The sequence below is a fragment of the Cryptomeria japonica genome, chromosome 5, assembly GCF_030272615.1.
Source record: "Cryptomeria japonica chromosome 5, Sugi_1.0, whole genome shotgun sequence".
NCBI classification, from domain to species: domain Eukaryota; kingdom Viridiplantae; phylum Streptophyta; class Pinopsida; order Cupressales; family Cupressaceae; genus Cryptomeria; species Cryptomeria japonica.
The window spans coordinates 206251398-206273553 of record NC_081409.1 but is presented as its reverse complement, the minus strand read 5'-3'; the positions used below and the strand labels follow the sequence as shown (position 1 = coordinate 206273553).

Below are 22156 nucleotides of genomic sequence, written 5' to 3'. Positions count from 1 at the left end.
ATAAAAGGAATGATCTTGACAACACCCTGATCTTAGATGCTTGATACAAAAGCTATTAGGGGTTTATTATCTTAGGTGCTACATACGTCCCATCAACATACTTTGATAAGATGATATTTGCTTGTCATCTGTCAGTTATGAGATGTGTTATACTTAAGGTAACTTGGAACTATTCACAAATTTACTTGATTGTTATAATAGATCAAATGGCACAAGAGAAGTGCTAGAAGGAATGATTTGAACAGTACCCTGATACAAAAGCTTTCAGGGGCTTATTATCTTAGATGCTACATATGTTCCATTAACATACTTTGATAAGCAGATCATTTGCTTGGTGTCTATCAGTTATGAGATGTGTTATGCTTAGGTATCTTGTTACTATTCACAAATTCACTTGATTGTTAGAAACAAACATTGGTTGTTAGCGATTAGTCTTCCAATTGCCTGCCTTAGTGATATTATCATATTTCCCTATTGATATGTTTTGGTTTTAGACATGATCATCTGTACTTGAATTTGAATGTCCTTTCCCTATTTCTATGCTTGATTTTACAATGTGATCATAGTGCTTTTGAATTCAAATATGCTTTCCCTATTGCTATGCTTTGGTTATACCATATGTGCATTCCAAACTTGTTTTGATTTTCTGCCATTTTTCTTCCCATTATTTTAATTGTAAAGACAGTAAGAGGAAGTTAGAAACTGATTTTGAACTTTTCCAAATTAAATCTGTATAGAGAGCACTGAACTTATAGTTTGAAACTTTGAAGCATTGTATATTTTAATATGGCAGTAATTTTGCAGGGGCGTGTGGATTTACGAAATGCAGACTATAAGTTCTGGGTGATTGAAACAGATGACCAATTTTCTAACAATGGTCTTCCACCGACAGTTCAAAGGACTTTGTTTTTTGGGCGTGAGGTTGGGGGAGCAGATCGCAAGCTTTTGCCAACATTTTCTCTAAGCAAACGCAAATACCTTGGTCCAACTGCTATGGATGCAGAGATTGCATTCCTCATGGCTAATCAAGCCTTAGTTCAACCTGGAAAGCTTGTTTATGATCCATTTGTTGGCACAGGGAGCATTCTTGTAGCTGCTACACACTTTGGGGCCATGACAATGGTATGTACTATGTTTTACTAATTGTACAATTAACTTGCATCAAAATCATGAGAAACGGTAGTTCAATGACTGTTCTTCAATGCTGTCATCATTTGTGTCTGTATCTGTCTTGGCTTTTGACATGTTAGTTCAAATTTATTAAAATGCCTTGAATTCACAATTCATATCATGATTGTTAATGCATTCTATTTCTAATTGGACTAGGGTGCTGATATTGACATACGAGTAGTACGAAATGGGCGTGGTCCTGATTGCAACGTGTGGAGCAATTTCAAGCAGGTGCAGTTCTTCAATTGGGTTGATTTACAGAACTATTTGTAATTGTATCAAGTATTCTCTGAACACAACATTTTAAATTTTTTTAATCTTAGGGATCATTAGGATTTGATGTGCCTATATTGATCCAAATTAAGTTACTTATTCTAAACTAAAGATGATGAGTATTGAAATCATTAAATGTTAAAGAAATGTAATCTGCCTAAACTAGGACAGGATAGGCTTCCCATTGTAGTTCCAAAGAAGGTATTTTACCCATCTCCAACTTACAAAAAGGTTGTCCATAAACTTGTGTAAATGGTTGACACATTGGAACATCTACGAAGATTCAACAATGACACTTTTAAATAACCTGGAATTAAGCATCTAATCTAAAATCAATGACAATCTTTGGAATGATGAAAAAGTAGAAAACCAAAAATGTTAGCATTTTAAGAGGTAAAAAAACTATCTGGTATTTTTTGAATTATCATTAGCAATTTTACCACTAGCTAGCTGGAGAATCCCAGCTACTTGCATAGGCTAATCAGCTTTAGAAAGTAAATTATCACTACCAAACTAAGAACCAAATCACATGAGTTACACAGTGAAAGTGGTAGATGGATCCACCTAAAGACACCTCAGAAACAAATATTGTAAGGTGTGTGACTTAATGTTGGAGTGGATGAAATTTATTTTCTCTTGATCTGTTTTTTTTTATGTAATGATATTAGGTTCGATTGCACAAATACTACAATCCTAACCTATTACTTAAAACCCTAATTTAAGGGAATATATATCATATTGAAATTTTTTATCTGACTTAATTTCATCATTCATGTGATTCTTTTTTGAAATTGTGGCTTTCAATGGTTGAGATTTAAATGTATATTTTCTTTATTTTGCAGTATGACTTACCTCTGCCAATTTCGTTGATTCGAGCTGACAACAACCTCCCTCCTTGGCGTGGAGACCTTCAAGAGGTGAGCTTTTAGTGGTTTAATTTTTTACTTTTTATCAATCTGATTTTATAAGATAAACCTAATGGAATATACGTGTTTCTTGAAACCCTTTTTGACATTATAAATGACATTTTTTTAATTGGTAAAATACAAGCAGAGTGATAGGTTTTGTCCAAAAACTTGGAGATATAATTATTGATTGCAAAATTTTATAAGTCAAAACCAATGTTACCCCGAGTTTCCGGGACAGGGACGACAGGGGATGGCGGGACGCGTTTCTGGGATGGCAAATTTTTTTGCCAAATTTGGGGACGGCGGGGGACCACGAAGGGGACGGCTATATAAAATATAGGAAAAATTTAAAATATATAGGAAAATTTCAAAATTCTAAATGTTCATATGAAAACATGGATAAAGCATGCATACATACATTATATTCATATGAAAACAATAAAACATGGATATAGCATGTGTATGATACTATGAAAAGTTGAAGACATTTTAGAATGTAAATTCTGAACATACAACATTGTTAATACTCAATAGACAATATGCCATTATGCATTCATAAATCAGAATTTCAATTCATTCACATTGTCAATATGCATATCATAATAGATATTAAAGAAATAACATACAAAATGTCAAAACAAAGAGGTTAAATTTTCCCTACTTCTATCGACGCAGTTTCCCCCCATATTTTTCAACGGGGGTTTGGGGGCAGCGCCCCTTGTGCGCTCCCTGTCGCGATACAGGGCGGGGTCGAGGAGCAGCGCCCCGCGAGGCCAAAAAACTTATTCTTTAATAAAGGTGTTGGGTGTTATTTTTCTATTAACTCGCCGAGTTTGGCGTTGGGTGTTATTTTTCTATTAACTCGCCGAGTTTGGCGATTTTCTAATCTCTGTGTCAAAATGCCCAAAGGCTACACTGCTGCCATATAGTTTCATTGTCAAAATTATGAATTAAATTAATGTTATCTTTTAATTTTTTTATTTTTAATATCAATTTGAATTAATAAGGGGCCTATATTAGAAAATTTAAAAAAAAAATTGAAAATACAAATTTTTTAATTTTTTTAATATTTTTTAATGGCCTTAGATATGGGGGACGTCTGGCCGTCCCCGGAACGGATTGGGGACGTCCCAGCCATCCCCAGCCATCCCCGGGACGTACGGACGTCCCCCAGAGCTAGGGCAGGCATCCCCATGTTTCGGGGACTTCCCCTCAAAATACTAGGCAATTTGGGGACGGGGGGAAACGTCCCCTGGCCGTCCCCAAGTTCCCGAAACGTCCCGGGGACGGGGATGGGGGTTTTCAGGTCGGGGACGCGTCCCCGGGTAACTCTGGTCAAAACATTTTACTTTATGAACTAAATGGTACTGAATAGAGTTGTAGACATATTATAAATATTGGCTCAAAATTAATCAATAAAGAACCAATGTCGCACTTAGATGAAGTCAATAAGTGTAGAATTTTGATATCCCTGTTGACCTGTTGCAGACCAGAAGGAATCAAGACATTAACTTCTACTTCCTGTTTTACTATAAAAACACAGCAATGAGAACATTTTAACAGAAGACTCTGCAGCAAAGGTATGGCAAGAGATTCAACCGTACCTTTTGCAGCCATCACTTGAATTTTGGCTAGGGAAGGAATAACAACAATAGGTAGGGAAGTATCAACAACCTGTTCAAGTATGGTGCTGGTAGAAGTATCTGTATCCTGAATTTATCCATTCTCATTTAATTTACTGTTCTACACATGGAAAGCAGCGTCCTTATGCAAATCTTCTGAGAAGTATTACCTAAACCAAAGTGACGAGCGGAATTTTAAAGAACTTTATGCTTCTTCTCATCAGCTTGAATGGCAATCCATCATATGATAGTCTACATGCTCAATAGTTGCAATTCTTCTTCTTTTGACGAGGGGAAGAATTTTGATCTTTCTCACTGTGTCTTATAATCATGTCCACAAACTCTCTACAAGCCAAAGTCAAGAAATCTTTGTAAATATTTGTAAGTCACCAATGCTTGAGGAGATTCTTGTAAACTCAACCTAGAGAGTTCATGAGCTTTCATTCTGCCTTGAATTTTTTTCTACAAAGTCAGATTATTTTAGTAAAGAAGGTAACAAAAACTTGGTTGTGAATTAGATCTTCACATCTTGCAATTTGCAACTACATTACCCATATATTGGATCAAACAGTTGTCTCCATGAATAAAAATTGAGCAGCTACTAGTATTCTTCTCGACATTATGCAGCCAGTGGCCATATAAACAATCAAAAAATGCATGTTGGATTGATTGATGCAAGTTACAAATATTGCTCAAGATGTTGTTTAAACATGGCTTGACTAACACATTACTATCAATAAGTTCACACTGCTATCAATAAGTTCACACTGCAAAATCTTGTTGGGTATTTGTTATGGTGCTTTTGGAGCAGGTCAAGGAACAGATTGAATCACACCAGGATATATTCAGGAAAGGACATGCTTGCTTAAGCAGTTTCAGATGATGTTAAGTTTAAGGACATGCTGTATTTTTGGCTTCAGATTTAAATAATATAGGACTACCCACTCATATTTTGTTAACATTTCTTTCATACTTTTGTTTTTAGTTACTTGCATAACCTAAGGTATTTTTTAATCTTAGTACTTCTGCTATAACTAATTGTTGTCCAAGTCTTATTGACTCATTTTAAATTGTTCGGAATGTTGATTCTACGCTAACATCATTTCTAGAAAACCTGAGGAATCTGGGAACATTAATATGAATGGTTTGATATCCTATCTCAACAACCTCTATGGATTTTCTTGATCATCTGAAAACACTCAAATCACTCAGCTCTGCATGGAGGTTTTTTCTTGAGGATACAAGGTTTGGCACTAAGCTTCTTGTAAAAGATAAGCCAAAAACATTGAGGGGTACCGAGCTGAGATCTTGAAGCTTGGGAGCCTGATACTTGTGCCTCACATAAAGCCTCTTTTCAACAAAGTTGTTTAGCAAGTTTTCCTCCAAAAATAGACCAAAAAATTAATTGTTCGGATTTTCGAATGTGGAAACCAGAATGATCTAGTCATTTACCAAGCCATCATTATTAGCCCTCTTTTGGCAAAGTTTATGGTTTGATACTTAAATGAAAAATTAGCTATTGGGTTGAGGCCAAAAATAAAAGGGCCAATGATAATCTGACGTCAGAAATCAACACACTAGTACGAATCACCTTGTCACCTTCAGAGTTATTCTTGAGGATTAGAGACAAAAAGAGGACCTTGTTAGTTGTTTGACAAGCCAACATCTAGGAAAAAGTAGGAAAAACTTGTAGCTCTCTAGAACTTCATAATGTTGTGATTAGACTTTATATGACAAGGTATGTGTGTATATATATATATAGAGAGAGAGAGAGAGAGAGAGAGAGAGAGAGAGGGGTCAGGCAGGCAAATACTCTCGTGGATCTTCACAAGCAGTGCAAGGTTGTCCAACTATTTTGTAAGAATTATGAACTGACTGTAAATACTGGCAAAACTAAGCTAATGGAAATTTTGGAGGACAATAATATGATGTTTGAGGAGGTCCAATCTTACAAATATCTTGGCATTGACTCATTTACTATTTAAATTGGAACCAAAGCGATAAGAGAATCCCTAATTTCTGGAAAGCTTATTATGGACTTGAACACACATTTAGAAATGCTGAACGATGGCACTTGGGTAAGAAAAAACCTCTTTTCAATATTTTAGTGTATTCTATATGGCTATGATGTTTCAGCTTGCAGTGTCTCTCACGAGACTTGGAACAAAATTGAGCAAATCTAAAAGGGTTTTATAACAAACAACTTCAAAATAACAGGTATCAATTCATACCACATTCTTTTGATCGAAGTAGGTTGTATTTTGGTGGACTCTAAAGCCATATGATTAGACACGTAAAATATAATTACAAGCTTCTTAAGTAACAATAAACTCCTTGATATAACTTCTACTACGAGTGGTAGTCACCATAGAATTGAAAAAAGGTGTTCAACGTACATTGAAGCTTAGATATTGGAATATAAAGATCACAACCTAGTCAACAATGTTTATAAAATCAAGTTTTATATCCTTAAAGTAGGAAAAAAATGAAACAACAGAATTGATAATAAGAGGAAGTTGAAGTAATAAATGACTTTATTAAAAATCAAAGCATTTTGAGCTTGAAAACCAAAATAAATATTGCTAGAGTACTAATGCTAACGATTTACATAGTGAAACTGGCCTTTGAACTTTACCTAGAAACACTTTGGAATAAGTGATTTAAAAAAATGTGATACCAACAAGTTGAGGATGACCACCATTTCCTTTAAAATTTTTCTTTTATTAATCCTATTTGGAAAAAAATCACCCTATTTCACAATTTAAGTAACATTTAAAAACTTTTCTCTTACAAGAATCAAAACGGCTTGGGTACCTTCATTTCTATCTTGTACAAATATAGAAATGATATTATATAGAATTTCCTGTCATGTATCTCTTTTCTTTCAGGAGGCATCCTAGACACATACAATAGCAATCGAGAAACATGGAGAGATAAGAATTGCTATATCGAGGAAAATCGCAAGTATGAAACTTCTGCCTTTGAAGAGCTATAACAAATGAATGATTGGAGGTATGGAAATAACAATTAAATCAACTTCAATGAAACATTATACAACAAAGTCAAAAGGCTTGTTAAATTTTATAACTAAATGTTGCATTTAATAGGTCCTAGAAATCAATTTGACATTGAAAATTTAAAATTTTGTGTTGTCATCATCATAATGTCCATTTGAGACTTTCTGTTACAACTTTTGATGTGTAATGGTCAGTGTGACAAGGATGCTGGTATTTGCATATCTTTTTTTTTGCCTCTGATTTGTCTTTTATTTAAGAGGGTGGTGGACTTATTGATGCTGGTTCATTTCTTGTTTAAAAATTGTTAAGGAGTCCAAGGATTCCTTTACAAAAATTAGGTTTAATGAATATAATAATTAATTAACCTATTTTAAAGCTGTGACATATCATTTAACAAAATATTGAAATCTGGAAATAACAGAAATGAAAGAACTTAGCTGATTTTGGTGGCTGATAGATAGTTGTCTATCATTTTGATCATAATTTTTGAATTGTAACTTAGAACCACAACTTCTTATATGCATTGGAACTACAAGTAGTAGCACAAAACTTTAATTGGGTTGGTCTTAGAATTTGGTGGATTGATTCCGAGCACTAAGGGTTTGAACTTGAATGCTGTGGATTTGGTGTTCCACGTAATTTGATTTTTGTTGTGCTGATTTGAACTGACAAAATGTGTTCTTGAGTATCTTGTTCACTTCCACCTTAGTGATATTTGAATGTGTCAAAATAGTGTTTACAAGCACTTTGGAGGAAGGTCATGTTCTCCTAGGTTAAAATATTTGATGGCCCAGCTTTATGAATTTGTGTGAAGATTCAAAGATAACAGTCACCAATTTGTAGATGACCCAGATGTAGACAAAGTTCTTGTGATATTCCCCTTTTTTTTTTTTTGATTTTCACAATAAGATTACAATGCAAACACAATAACCTGTTAAGGTTAGAGAAATAAGCTAAAGCAATTGAAAGGGAACCCTTCCACCTTTTGTTCACCAAGAGCCCAATCTGGGAGGGTGAGAGCATACGGTGTTCCGGGGATTGTTAGCAACATAAACTGAACTGAAATTACAATGCACGGGCGGCAAGCCAGCCCCTTCTGCTTATCCAGCAGGGTAGAAACTAAACTTCTTGGTGGTGAACTAGCCAAGGAAACAACAAGGGATTTCAAGTCAATCACTCTACCGCATATTTCAGCGGGAGGACAATACATAACAACTATCACTCTACCGCATAATTCAGCGGGAGGACAATATCACTCAACCACTTAGTGGGAGGACAAGAGTTACAAAAACTGAATTACTAACAAAAGGCGGCTAAGCCATCCTCTTCCACTTTGCAGTGGGCAAGCAACACTCCAAAAATGGTTAGTAGTACTACTACTTAACCTTACAATATAGAATAGAAGTTTATAAATGATGTCCAACACTGATTACAATAATAAACAGCTATCAAAATAACTTCTAGTAAGCCACTACTGCTTAACCAAATCTGAAAGTCAATAATGCACAATTCCAGCTTAAACCGACAACACCAAAATGATCACCACTCACTCAAAACCACACTAAATCACACCAAATCTGAAACAAATGAAATAAACAACATAGGCGATTAATCTCAAACCTCAAACCAGCAACATGGAAGCTTCAACAATGATGCACGCTATTAGAATATTTAATTCTATGTTAGTCACCTATTTTTAGTTCCTTGGTTAATGGTCATTTACTTTTTTTATGTAATTAGCTTTTAAGCTTAATTTAGCTTTCACGCTTAATTTAGCGTTTAGCTCTTTAGTCTTTTACTTTAACGTTATGTTCTAATTATAGAACATTGTCTTGTAACCTCTATATTTATGTGTGTATATCGTTCAATGTAATTATCCGATTATTGAATCATTCATTCAATTTATTTTTCATGGTATTAGAGCATGGAAATTAAAATTTTTTGAAGTTTTTATTAGAATATTTAATTCTATGTTAGTCACCTATTTTTAGTTCCTTGGTTAATGGTCATTTACTTTTTTTTTTTATGTAAATAGCTTTTAAGCTTAATTTAGTTTTCACACTTAATTTAGCGTTTAGCTCTTTAGTCTTTTACTTTAACGTTATGTTCTAATTATAGAACATCGTCTTGTAACCTCTATATATACGTGTGTATATCGTTCAATGTATTATCCGATTATTGAATAATTCATTCAATTTATTTTTCATGGTATCAGAGCATGGAAATTAAAAATTTTCGAAGTTTTTATTGAAGAGATTTTTTTAGAACTGTTTTTTTTTAAACAAAAAAAAAAGAGCAGGTTCTTTTTCTCTTCCTGGGCGGATTTTTTATTTTGCAGGTCGAAAATTTTTCTAGGGTTTCTGCAATTTTCGACTAGGGTTTTGACCCTTCAGTTCAAGTCGAAATTTTATTTTGGTTGCAAATTCTTGGTGGGTTTTTTTGAGACTTCAATTGGTTCATCGTTAGATTTTTTGGGTGCATCGTTTACCGTGCCTCAATTTTTGAGTTGTCAGATTTGCATTTTGTTTGTAGATCCTTGGTGGGTTTTTCGAGAGCTTTTTTGGGTTGGTCTCAGATTTTTTTGGGTGCCTTGTTTTCCACGCTTCGAATTTTGTGCCAACGAATTTGCCTTGGAATTTAAAAACAGTTCGCAAATTCTGCTAATTCTGTGGACGTCGGTAATTTGGCTGTCTTCTGGGCATCGTTTATGTTGTTTTAAGTTTGCAAAAAATTTTAATTTCTGGGTTTCTTCCAAACCTCGAAATTCACACCTTGGAGTTTGTACCAGAATTCTCCTATAAGGTTTTAGTTTTTTCAGCAGTTGCTTCTATTTGGGTTTTTTTAAAAATCAGATTCTTCTGTCTCTTGCTTTCACTCAATTGACCTCGATCAACCTCAATTTCCGTGATGGCATCATTAACCAACATCATGTGGGAACACTGTCAGAAGTTCAACGACCGCAACTACAACACCTGGAAACATCGTATGCTTACCATCTTTGAGTATTATTGCCTTGATCAACTTGTTTTGGGCAAGGAATCTCGTCCTACAACAACAGGTGATGATCAAGACAAACATGATGTGAAGAATTGAGAGACTGTCATGCTTATCAAACTCTCCATTACAGATGATCAACTCCCACAAGTGCCTTCAGGTAAAACAGCAAAAGATATCTGGGATCTTTTGAAGGATCTTCATGAAACGTTCGACAAGAGCCGAGCTTTCTTTCTGAAGAATATGCTTTTTTCTATCATGATGGATGAGAAGTCATCTATCCAGGCACATCTTATGAAGATCAAGGACATCTGTGATCAGTTGGAAGCTATAGGCCAAACCATGGTGGAAGAGGATATGGTAGTGATCACGCTGAAAAGCCTTCCCAGATCCTACGAGCATTTCATTGATACACTCAATATCTCCTCTACTAGTGTTGATTTGAAGTTTCCTGATCTCTGCAACAAGTTGCTACAATAGGATCGATGGAAGCAATAGTTAGGAAGCAGTGCTAGTTCATCCACTGAACATGCTTTCATAGCCTCAGCTTCGCATAAGTACAAGGGTAAAGCTCTGTCCTTCTAGCAGAAAGGTCAAGGTCAACCTCAATAGTCTTCCAAAAAGAAGAGCTTATAGTGTTCCTACTGTCATATATATGGCCATTTGGTGAAAGATTACTGGAAATTGATAGCATCCCAAAAATCCAAATAGGGAGGGTCCAAGCAGAAAGCCAATTCTGCCACGCATCCTGATCAGAAGGAATCCGCCTTCTATGTGTTCATGGCCCAAACCTCCTCTGATGATGTTCAATCATCAGCCTGGTACATTGACTCTGGAGCCTCTCGACATTTCACACATCGTCGGGATTGGTTTATAGAGTACATGCCTTTCACTGATTCAATGATCTTTGGTGGAGGCGAAGAGTATATTGTTGTTGGTAAGGGCAACGTTTAGATTTCATCTGGTGGGAGGGATTTAATATTCCTCAATGTATACTTTGTACCTGGTATGAAGCTCAATCTACTGTTAGTTAGTCAGATTATGCAGCATTCACCACAACTGGATGTTGTCTTCGGGTTGCACAAGTGCAACATTGTTGACAAGGAGACTTGCACTACAGTTGCAGTTGGTATTTAGGATCATGGTCTTTATAGACTTGTTGATTCTACTGGTTCTCAGGATCTCGCCATGGCAACTAGGAGTACTTCCATCAGCACTCTTTGGCATCAGCGATATGGGCATCTCAATGTCCACTATCTCTCTCAGTTGGTTCGAGAGGATCTAGTCGTAGGATTACCTGGGATTCAAACCCAGAATCATGGAGTTTGCGGAGCATGTCAAGCTAGAAAGCAGCATAGGACTTCGTTTTCAGATGGAGATGCTTGGAGAGCATCCAAGGTCTTGCAACTCGTTCATGCAGACATTTGTGGTCCCATGAACACTCCATCAGTCATTGGATGCAGGTATTTTCTATTATTTGTCGATGATTTCAGCAGACACATGTGGGTTTATTTTCTCAAGCAGAAATCAGAGGTGTTCACCATGTTTCAAACGTTTAAGGCCTTAATGGAAAAAGAGTCTAGCTGTTAGATAGTCACTCTTCGGTCCGACAATGGAGGGGAATTTTGTTCTACAGAGTTCAACTTTCGTGCATCACGTGGCATTAAGCATCAACTTACCACACCTTACACCCCATAGCGGAACGGTGTTGTTGAGCGCAGGAACCGTACAGTCACTAAGATGGCTCGGTCTATGTTGGAGCATAGAAATGTTCCAAAACACTTTTGGGCAGAAGTGGTCTTCACTGCAGTCTACCTTCTGAACTGGTCTCCCACAAAGGCCGATAAGAAGATGACTCCAGAGGAAGCTTGGTCTGGCAGGAAGCCCAAAATCAGTCATTTGAAAGTTTTTGGCTCTACAACTTATGTTTGGATTCCAGATGCCAAACGCACCAAACTGGATCCAAAGAGTCAGAAATTGATGTTCACCGGCTACAATGACAACCACAAGGCATATTGGTTGATTGATATAGACACTAATCACCTCATATTCAGTCGAGATGTAGTATTTGATGAAGAAAGAGGGCCTTTTCAGCCTTCCTCTCTTGATTTGAGCACTAAGGATCACCCTCCAAAGGCTGCGAGTATGGGTGTTTGTCTTCCCTTAGCTCCACCCGATGGGAGGGATTTAGTTGACTCTAAAGTTGTGGGGTCTCGCAGGCATGACATTGCACCCCTTGTCTTTCCTCAGGATCTTCTAGATCCATATCCAAAGGAGCTTGCTCTAGATATTCCAGGTAATCTTCATCCTGTGACAGATGTTGGTACTTCTACTCTCTGACCTAAGTGGTGGGCCAAGACCATTGGTGATCTTCATGACGATGAGCTCATTGAGGGTAGATCAGTTAGAGGTAAGAGCAAGCAACACAATTAATTTTGCTCTTATGGCCAACATTCACAGTATTTATGAGCCTCAAACATATACAAAGGCTAAAGGTGTACCTGAATGGGAAAAGGCTATGGCAGCTCAGCAACATAGTCTTTTGAAAAACAACACTTGGGTATTGTCCGATCTTCCTCTAGGGAAGAAGCCCATTGGCTGCAAATGGGTGTTTAAAGTCAAGTATAAAGCTGATGGAAGCCTTGATAAGTACAAGGCTCGGTTGGTGACAAAAGGGATTTCACAAAAGGAGGACATCGACTATGAGGAGACATTTGCTCCCACAGCCAAGATGAGTACCATTAGGCTTGTCCTCGCTCTCTTAGCTCAATTTGGATGGAAAGTCCATCAAATGGACGTCAAGAGTGCCTTTCTCAATGGTGATTTGCAGGAAGAAGTCTACATGATGCAGCCTCCAGGTTTCAAGGTTGCCGGTAAGGAACACCAGGTATGTAGACTAGTCAAAGCACTCTATGGCCTCAAATAGACTCCTCGTGCATGATACATCAAAATTGATAAGTACTTGATTGATCAAGGCTTTCAGAGGAGTCCTTGAGATCTCAATTTGTATGTCAAACATACTAGTGATGATATTCTATTTTTAGTAGTCTATGTTGATGATCTCATCATTACTGGCAATGCAACACATCTGATCATGCGGGTCAAACTGAATTTGTGTCAGCATTTTGATATGACAGCTTTGAGACTTCTCCATTATTGTCTCAGTGTAGAGGTTTGGCAGACTGATAGCCACATATTCATTTCTCAGTCAAAGTATGCGAAGAGCCTACTGGATAAGTTTCGAATGCAAGATTGTAAACTTGCATCTACACCTATGGAGATAGGGCTCAAATTATCAGCCAAATCAGATTCACCTATAGTGGATGAGTCTTCATTCAGGCAACTAGTGGGCAGCCTCGTCTATCTCACTGCCACTAGACCAAACATCAGTTATGCTGTGAGCTATATTTCTCGCTTCATTTCAGCCCCAAAAGTTGAACATTGGGTTGCAGCGAAGCGTGTTCTTAGATATGTGAAGGGTACTCCTGATTTTGACATTCTGTACAGCAGAAGCAAAGATCTTAGGCTGGTTGGTTTCACAGACTCAGATTGGGCAGGTTGTGTTGATGACAAAAAGTCAACTTCTGGGTGTGTTTTCAGCTTGGGTACAGGTGCAGTCACATGGACCAGCAGGAAGCAACAAGCAATAGCTCTTTCCTCGACCGAAGCAGAGTATCGGGGAACTGTTAAGGCAACATGTGAGGCAATTTGGCTACGTAGGATGCTTGCAAACATGCAAATGTCTCAACCAGGACCTACTCCCTTGTTTTGTGATAATTAAGGGGTTCTAAAATTAGCCAAAAATCCAGTCTTCCATGAGCGGACAAAGCATGTGGAGCTTCATTGATATTTCATCCGCCAGCATGTTGAAGATGGATCAGTGATACTGCAGTACATTCCTACAGAAGATCAGACTGCAGATATCCTCACCAAGTACTTGAGCCCGGCAAAGTTTCTCAAATTTAGAGGGCAGCTTGGTGTGATAGATAGCATGACCATTAAGGGAGGGTATTAGAATATTTAATTCTATGTTAGTCACCTATTTTTAGTTCCTTGGTTAATGGTCATTTACTTTTTTTATGCAATTAGCTTTTAAGCTTAATTTAGCTTTCACGCTTAACTTAGCGTTTAGCTCTTTAGTTTTTTACTTTAACGTTATGTTCTAATTATAGAACATCGTCTTGTAATCTCTATATATATGTGTGTATATCATTCAATGTAATTATCCGATTATTGAATCATTCATTCAATTTATTTTTCACATGCAAACCGAGGCACCTCCCAATTGGTACGACCCAACAACAAATTTCGATTTGCAACTATAAATCAGAATCTCCATATCCCAGATTGCAACTTGGTGAATTATATCGCCCAGGGAGTAAGGATCGAAAGAGCCAATACAAAGAACGATATGGTCAATAGGCAGAGAGATATAATCAGAAGATCGCTTCAGCCACCACATCCAGCAACACCAAAATTACAGCAGCAAACAAAACACTCCAAAAACCACACTGAAATTGAAAATGCACACTAAAAACTTCACCACAATCCAACACTCAGCTAGGTACTATGTTTCAAATATGAAATTGGCTAAACTAGGGAGCCACAACTCTGAAGCTCAAGTTCACTCACCATTCCGGTAGCATAACAATATAATTTCTTCAAGATAACCAAATGAGAGGGCAAGCACTTGTATTTATAGATTTTTCCCTTTGAAATTCAAATGCAAATGGTGCCCAAATTCATTCGAAACTCACTTTATTTCATTTTCATATCCCCTCAAGACATGGCGCCCACTTTACCCAGTCTTCCTAGGCAAAAGTTCGAACTTTTCCTAGGTGAACACTTGCAACATAAAAAATAATGCAACACGAAGTGTTCTATTAAGCTCACGCCATTTGACTTAGGAAATAATAATATTAACAATAGATATATATCTTTTTCCTTAAGTCGTCCACAATAAAATTAATTAGTAATAAAATAATTAAATATTAAACCTTAAGATAAGGAAATAATATTTAATTAAATAAATTATAACTCCAATACTGATTATCATCAAAATCAAGGATGAAACTGAGCAATGAGAACCGTTGAATTGAATTGGATCAGAGACCTGCCCAAGATTGCTAAAAATAGCAATGCTCAAAGTTTCAAACTACCACTTACTAAAAATAGTAAGTCATGAAATACTGCATTGAAAAACATGATCTTCACACCTAGAGAAAGAGCTTGGAAAGCTCGGTAAAACTATACCATCCAGTCAGCCAAACCCTAACTTACTAAAAATAGTAAGTTCACACTTCACTCTAGAATCAAATGCATGTTATGCTACCCTGAAGTTCAAGAAAAACCCAGAAGGAAACCATAAACAAAACTAAAGAATTCCCTCTTGACAAACCCTAAAAAGCTCGTGCAGAGCTCAATAAAAGTAGGAAACCCTAATTCTCCTTTCCAAATATTCTACGGGTTTTCGGAATAGGCCATCGGGTCATTGAATGAGCATCATTGAGAAGTGGACATTACAGTTCTTTGCCCCTTTAAAAAATTGAAGTGTTCTAATGATTATTCTTGATGTTCTTGCATTAACCTACATGCGAATTAATGGCACCTTAAATGTGTTCAAATACCGAGACATAACAATATGTCGCACGAAACACTTACCAAGTCGACTAATAACTTCTTCTAGGAAGGGGTGGGGATTTTGGAATTTGAATTTTAACATATGAATTCTAGTTTCTGTCCTACATGCCATGAGATCAATCCCTAGTGGCCTGGAAATTAACTTGGGCAGAAAGGTGATTATCTCAAGTTAGGGATGAATGTATGGGAGTGGTGCGGATGTAAGTACATTGATGAAGGGCAAATGATGAATGTGTGGGAGTAAACAGGGATAGGGCACGAGCCAAACCGAGCACAAGTGTGCCGCTTGTCAATATGTAATTACATTTGAGGCATTCTACCAAGGTGGCCACAAACTAAATGGTAAATGGCATGGGCATGCAAATTCATGATTACATTTTGCCCCACTTTGATGTGCACATGAATATAGTATGAGCATGTAAGAGTAAATGGACATTCTTAATCAATATGAAAAGTAAATATTTAGACACTCGCGAGTCAAAAATCGGCCTAGACTCTCCCATCACTTCAGTCTCACTACCAGTGACCTCCTCAATTGGAAAAGGGAGATTTTCCATCTCTTGCAACCGGTGAACTTCGTCCACCCTGTCCAAGGTGCACTCCCAATTCGATTCTCTATATGCAAGTACATTCCCCTCCCTTAGGATATGGGACAATTTGAAATCTTGAAATTGTTCTAAGAGGCTTGTAATCACTTCGATTGCTTTGTTTATCTTCCAATTTTGAGCTTCACCTGAAGCCATAGCATTGACAATTACTTGTGAATTTCCTTCAAGATGTAATTTAGATATGCCAAGACATCTTGCTAGCCTAGTTGCAAGCAAAGCTGCATGGGCTTCAGCCTTGTTATTGGTTCCATCTTTAACTCTTTGAGCTCCGATTGCTAGAATCTCTCCATATTCATCCCGAGCCACACATCTAGCCCCAGATACTCTAGGATTACCTTTAGAGGCTCTATCAAAATTAATCTTAATCCATCCATGATCGAGTTTTCCCCATCTCACCTTCTTTCTCTACCCACTAGTGTTGATGATATAGCGTCGGTAGTAATCCTAGAGGTCGACTAACCGAGACCAAATATGTGAATGGCCTATTAGCCTTACATATTTTGTGGTTCGATTATTTATACTTAGCCATGCATCATACTTTAGCCGATTTCTTAATATGCATGATTAATAAATAAATTAATTTTATTGTGAATCGGTATGTGATTGGGTCCTTATTATTAATGTTTGTTATGTGGTCGACTTATGTTGAAAGTCCGCCACCCCTCATTGAAGGAATGCGATGCTTCTTTTGAAGACATGTCTCCTTGAAAGGTGTTGGCCCTTGGATAAGGGTTACCATCGACAGATATAAAGGGAGATCATATCTCCCTCGCTTGATACAATAATGACGGCATATTTGGTATCTCTACAAGCAAGTCAAAGACATATACCAGCAGCGCGTATATACAAATCAACATGGTATCAGATTCAGGTTCTCCATCCGACCATGGCTTCCTTGTTAATGTCGACATTCAGAAGGATAAGCAGCATCACATAGATATGAGATTCATTATTTGGGAGAATTAATATCAGCAATATTATTACTGGTCAATACTTATATGCGATGAAATATATTGAAGCATTACACTCCCGTGTTTCATGATAGCAGCGATTTCATAAAAAAAAAGACTGAATCACGTTGGATGTGTGGAAAGTGAATGAGAGATGGGAACGAGAAACACAAGAGAGGGAATGGAAATGGAAATGCTTCCAGGTCCTCCCAGCAGAGAAAATGGAGGATACATGCACTGTAGTGAGAAGGGGTCGCTAGCATACGGGGCAGGCAGCAACATAGTGATAATAGAGATGAGATCCATGCAACTGGTGAGTGTATTACCCATGCCTCCACCTTCTTCTTCTCCCTTACTCCCCGCTCCCTTCGTCACCTCCCTCAGTGGACACCGCAATCTATGCAAAAGGACATTACGTAGGAATTATCTACTGTGCATCTTCGCCTGGCCGTGGGGGATTGCCAAGGTCGGATTGCCATCTGGGATGCAGGATCTAGGCAAGTCACACATTGGATGAATTTCGAGTCGGAAAAGGGGAAGCTGGGCATTTAGGATGTGTGTTGGGGGAAGTGCATGGGCACGAGTAGTTGGCTTTTGATGGCAATTCACGGGCCATCGTTGTTGACCATATGGAACACACAGAGTGGTCGTTGCGTCTGGAAATACGATACGGCTCCTTATATTCTTCTTTCCCTTCGCTGTGATCCTTTTGATTTCAGGCACCTTTGCGTCCTTGGACTCAAAGGCCTTCTTCTCTCTATCAAAATCGCTGGGGATGAATAGAATGATATAGTGCTCAAAGTACATCAGCTTCAAGTTAGTGAAATCGGGAATTTAAATAGTGACAAGGAAACAAATAGAAAGTTCAGTGTGTGGAAGAGAAAGGAAGGGAAACAAACTTACATATTATGTATGTTGGAAACTTTAATGCCCTTGATGGGCACATCATTGCCATCACCAACAATACTTGTTTCTTATTGCTCTTTAGAGCTTGAAATCGAGAAAGCTCACAGAATAAATTTAGAAGTAGTTGGTTTCAAGCCCTTTGAGCTGCCTGCTTACATAGAAAAAGCTGCTTCTTCCATGTTATTGGGGCAATCTACTCATGCCCTGGAGACAACATTTATCTTTTTTTTTGATGATATCAAAGTGTGGAAATGGTCATTGACTGCAGAGGTACCAAGAGATGTGCATAGTCTAGAAATGAATGAGACTGTCTCCAGAGATCCTATTCAACAAAGTGACAAAGAAATATCGATAAATTTGACAAAGACACAAGTAGATGGACACGGCGAGGAAGAATCTAAAGTTTCACAGCAATTGCACATATCCATTTTCAGTAGAGGTGAACCAATCTTTCAATGTATGTGTGATTGCAGGGGACACTTGAAGACCTTAGTAGTTAACGCTGGCTTGCTGTTATGCTACTTGCAAGGGTTGCAAGTTTATCCAAAGACAGATGGAGCTTGAATAATGAGATAAGTATTTATCTTGGTTATTATCTCTTGAGTTTTTTTTGTCGTAGTCAGCCTCTTATTTGTATTCCTATATGTACTATAAGAGTTATTTACCTTGTTATGCTCTTGTTCTTTTCCTTGGCCCTCAGAATGTTTTTTTTTGCAAGAAAAGAAGTACGATGCATTAGGAATCCTGCCAAGGCATTTGTGCAGGGCTCGATCTTATGAGATTGATGATTCGAGAGGGAAGCCTATACAACTTGTCGGGATGCTCAACCCAAGTGTTGGTATCTGCTTATGATAGCAATGACATCAGAAACTTGCCACCGTGCTTGTCTTGAGAAAGATGGCTACAGATCTTTCTAAGAGCACGAGTGCACTTACAAAAGTTGTGCACTTGATAGGAGTGTCAAGAGTTCCTTGCCGAGCTGTGACAGTAGGTCCAAGGTGGTCTTGAATCTAACACTTCCAATCGTATGAGGATCATACCAGATGATGAGAGTCTCCTAAAGAAAGATATCTTCCATGATTGGGACCATGTGAGTAGGGGAAGCTTCTGTGACAGAGGGAGCAGCTAAGTGGATGTGCTTCTATTGATATCTGAGGATCTTGGTCATATTGGTTCAGAGGGAGTGGACCATTTCAAGATGGTTTCTCTAGTAATTAGTTAGAGGACTATGATTCATGAGATGGAGTCTCATATATGTAGGCCAGATGGCCTTTATACTGACTCCTAGGTCATGATATTCCTAATTAGACGGATACTTGGTGAGCTTGGAATACACCAAGAGTGATGCAAACTCCAACCTTGTATTTCATGAAAGGTCAAAGCATGTGGAGATCAAGCATCACTATGTTAGAGACATGGTGGAAAGGAATGCTATTCAATTAAGATACATTAGTACTGCTGAGTAGACGACGGATATTCTCACCAAGCCTCTCGTCACAATAAAGTTTGTATACTTTTGAGGTAAGCTTGGTATGGTGGAGAATGAAGCCCTAGCTAAGATTGAGTCTCAGCATCATTGATTTGGTTATATGCCATGCTAATGTATTCTTATATTTGAGAAAAGTTGTTTAAAGTGTAAACTCTTGATTAATGCATTTCTCTTTTAGAGAGACTCAAGGTGTAAGCCCTTTTCCCACCCCTTGATATGGTTCATGGTGAATCTCATGTGTGTGACTCCATGACAAGCATCACGTGAGAGAGTCCGTGATGATTTTCTTGTACTTGTGTGTTTATCCTTTGGATGAGCTATGGTGAATGTCATTGTGAGGTGACTATCTCACAATGATGAACACTTGTACATCTCACCATTATTGTAAGGTGATGATCTCACAATAATGGTTGTATATGTCATTATGGTGGATATCAAGTGCAATGATATCTATGGATATGCCATAATGATTGATATCTCATGAGGTGATATCTATGGATATGCCATAATGGTGGATATCATGTGAAGTGATATCTATGGATAAGCCATAATGGTGGATATTACTTGAGGAGATCTCTATGGTCGATATCGTGTGAGGTGATATCCGTGGATAAGCCATAATGGTGGATGTCACGTGAAGTGATATCTATGGATAAACCATAATGGTGGATGTCACGTGAAGTGATATCTATGGATAAACCATAATGGTGGATGTCACGTGTGTTAATGCATGATAGCTTCTGCAAGATAAGACATCTCTAACCATTGCAATTGACCTCCTTAATTCTGTTATTGTTTATTCTTCTTTGCTATGCTTTCCGATTTGAATGTGATAATCGGGTTTTAATAGATGATTGTCAAATTATAAATATTGTCACTGTTATTAGCAATTGTTAACACTTTGCATATATGAAAAGCATTGATCTATATGCTATCGGGCTAATAAACCCGATAGCATCTTAATGGTGATTCATTTTATGAATCGACATTAATATGTTATCAGGGTATTAACCTGATAGCATATAATGTTATGTTATAAAACCCGCAATGTAATGGTATCGGGTAAACATAAAATTAAACCCCGCTTTGTTATCAAACACCGATTCATTATCGGGCTGCATAATTAATGATAATTGCTAAATGCCAAATAATAACCGATATCGGGCATGAAGAGGCACCAATCAATAGGTGCCTTGATCGGTCATGCCTAAAAGGCATGACCGGCCAAGACATCTATTGATCGATTGCCTAAACATATAAAGGCCGATAAGAATCATTTGGAGAAGACATAGAAAACGATAAAATGATCTCTCCTTCAGCCTGCATCATAAATCAGAATTATTAGACATTGAATTTAGAAATAATAATCACATAGCATTATTAGTAATATAACTTGTTCTTCAATTGAAATTGAATAAACTTTACAACGTGAGGTGATATCTATGGATATGCCATAATGGTTGATATCACGGTGAGTTGATATCTAATCTTTCACCATTCATCGGAGAAGCCATGATGGTTGATATCACGGTGAGGTGATATCTATTCTTTCACCATTCATGGGAGAAGCCATGATGGTTGATATCACGGTGAGGTGATATCTATTCTTTCCGTTCCACATATGGGAGTAGCCATTGTGGTCAAACATCACGATGAGGTGATAAGCTTCTTTCATACACGAGTGTAGTCATTGTGTTAGTCATCACAATGAGGTGATGTGACTTGTAGAAGTTAAGAAGGATTCCTCCCTAGCTAAGAGGGAGTGTTGATGATATAGTGTCGGTAGTAATCCTGCAGGCCGACTAACTAAGACCAAATATGTGAATGGCCTATTGGCCTTACATATTTTATGGTTTGATTATTTATACTTAGCCATGCGTCATACCTTAGCCGATTTCTTAATATGCATGATTAATAAATATTTTATTGTTATTGTGAATCAGTATGTGATTGGGTCCTTATTATTAATGTTTGTTTTGTGGTCGACTTATGTTGAAAGTCTGCCACCCCTCATTGAAGGAATGCAATGCTTCTTTTGAAGACATGTCTCCTTGAAAGGCGTTGACCCTTGGATAAGGGTTACCATCAGCAGATATAAAGGGAGATAATATCTCCCTTCCTTGATACAATAATGACGACATATCTGGTATCTCTACAAGAAGGTCGAAGACATATACCAGCAGCGCGTGTATACAAATCAGTTCATGCAGAAGCTGACCGATACCTGGGGTGCAATCAACAACTAGAAGGATCAACCCTTGACTGCCCCTGAATGGGCATTAAATGTCACTTTATTAAATAAAGCTTTTTCAATATGATTAATATTAAAGTCCGCCAAGTCGGCCTAATATTTTAGATGCTTTTTGGACTTCTTTATAAGGAGGGTGGATGGAGGAAGTAAAGCATGCTTTGGATTTGATAAATGATTTAATATACTGGAGATGAAAATCTTCAGGACTTTGACAGAAGGGCTGGACAAAAACTTGCTTCTTCCAAAGGAGTTGATTCTTGATGAAGTTTACAGCTAGGCCAAATTGTGAAGTCTCCATTGGAGACAAATTTGTAAGGTTTTGGGTTTG

At 37.6% G+C, this 22156-nt stretch overlaps 1 protein-coding gene across 1 annotated transcript in view; it reads left to right on the top strand.

Moving 5' to 3' along the window:
• Positions 1–22156, top strand: part of LOC131054623 (uncharacterized) — a 93111-nt gene that overhangs the window by 55409 nt on the left and 15546 nt on the right. The window contains exons 3-5 of the mRNA XM_057989171.2: positions 805–1122; positions 1327–1401; positions 2286–2360. Of these exons, the coding sequence (XP_057845154.2) occupies positions 805–1122; positions 1327–1401; positions 2286–2360 (468 nt within the window). The remainder of the gene's footprint in view (positions 1–804; positions 1123–1326; positions 1402–2285; positions 2361–22156) is intronic.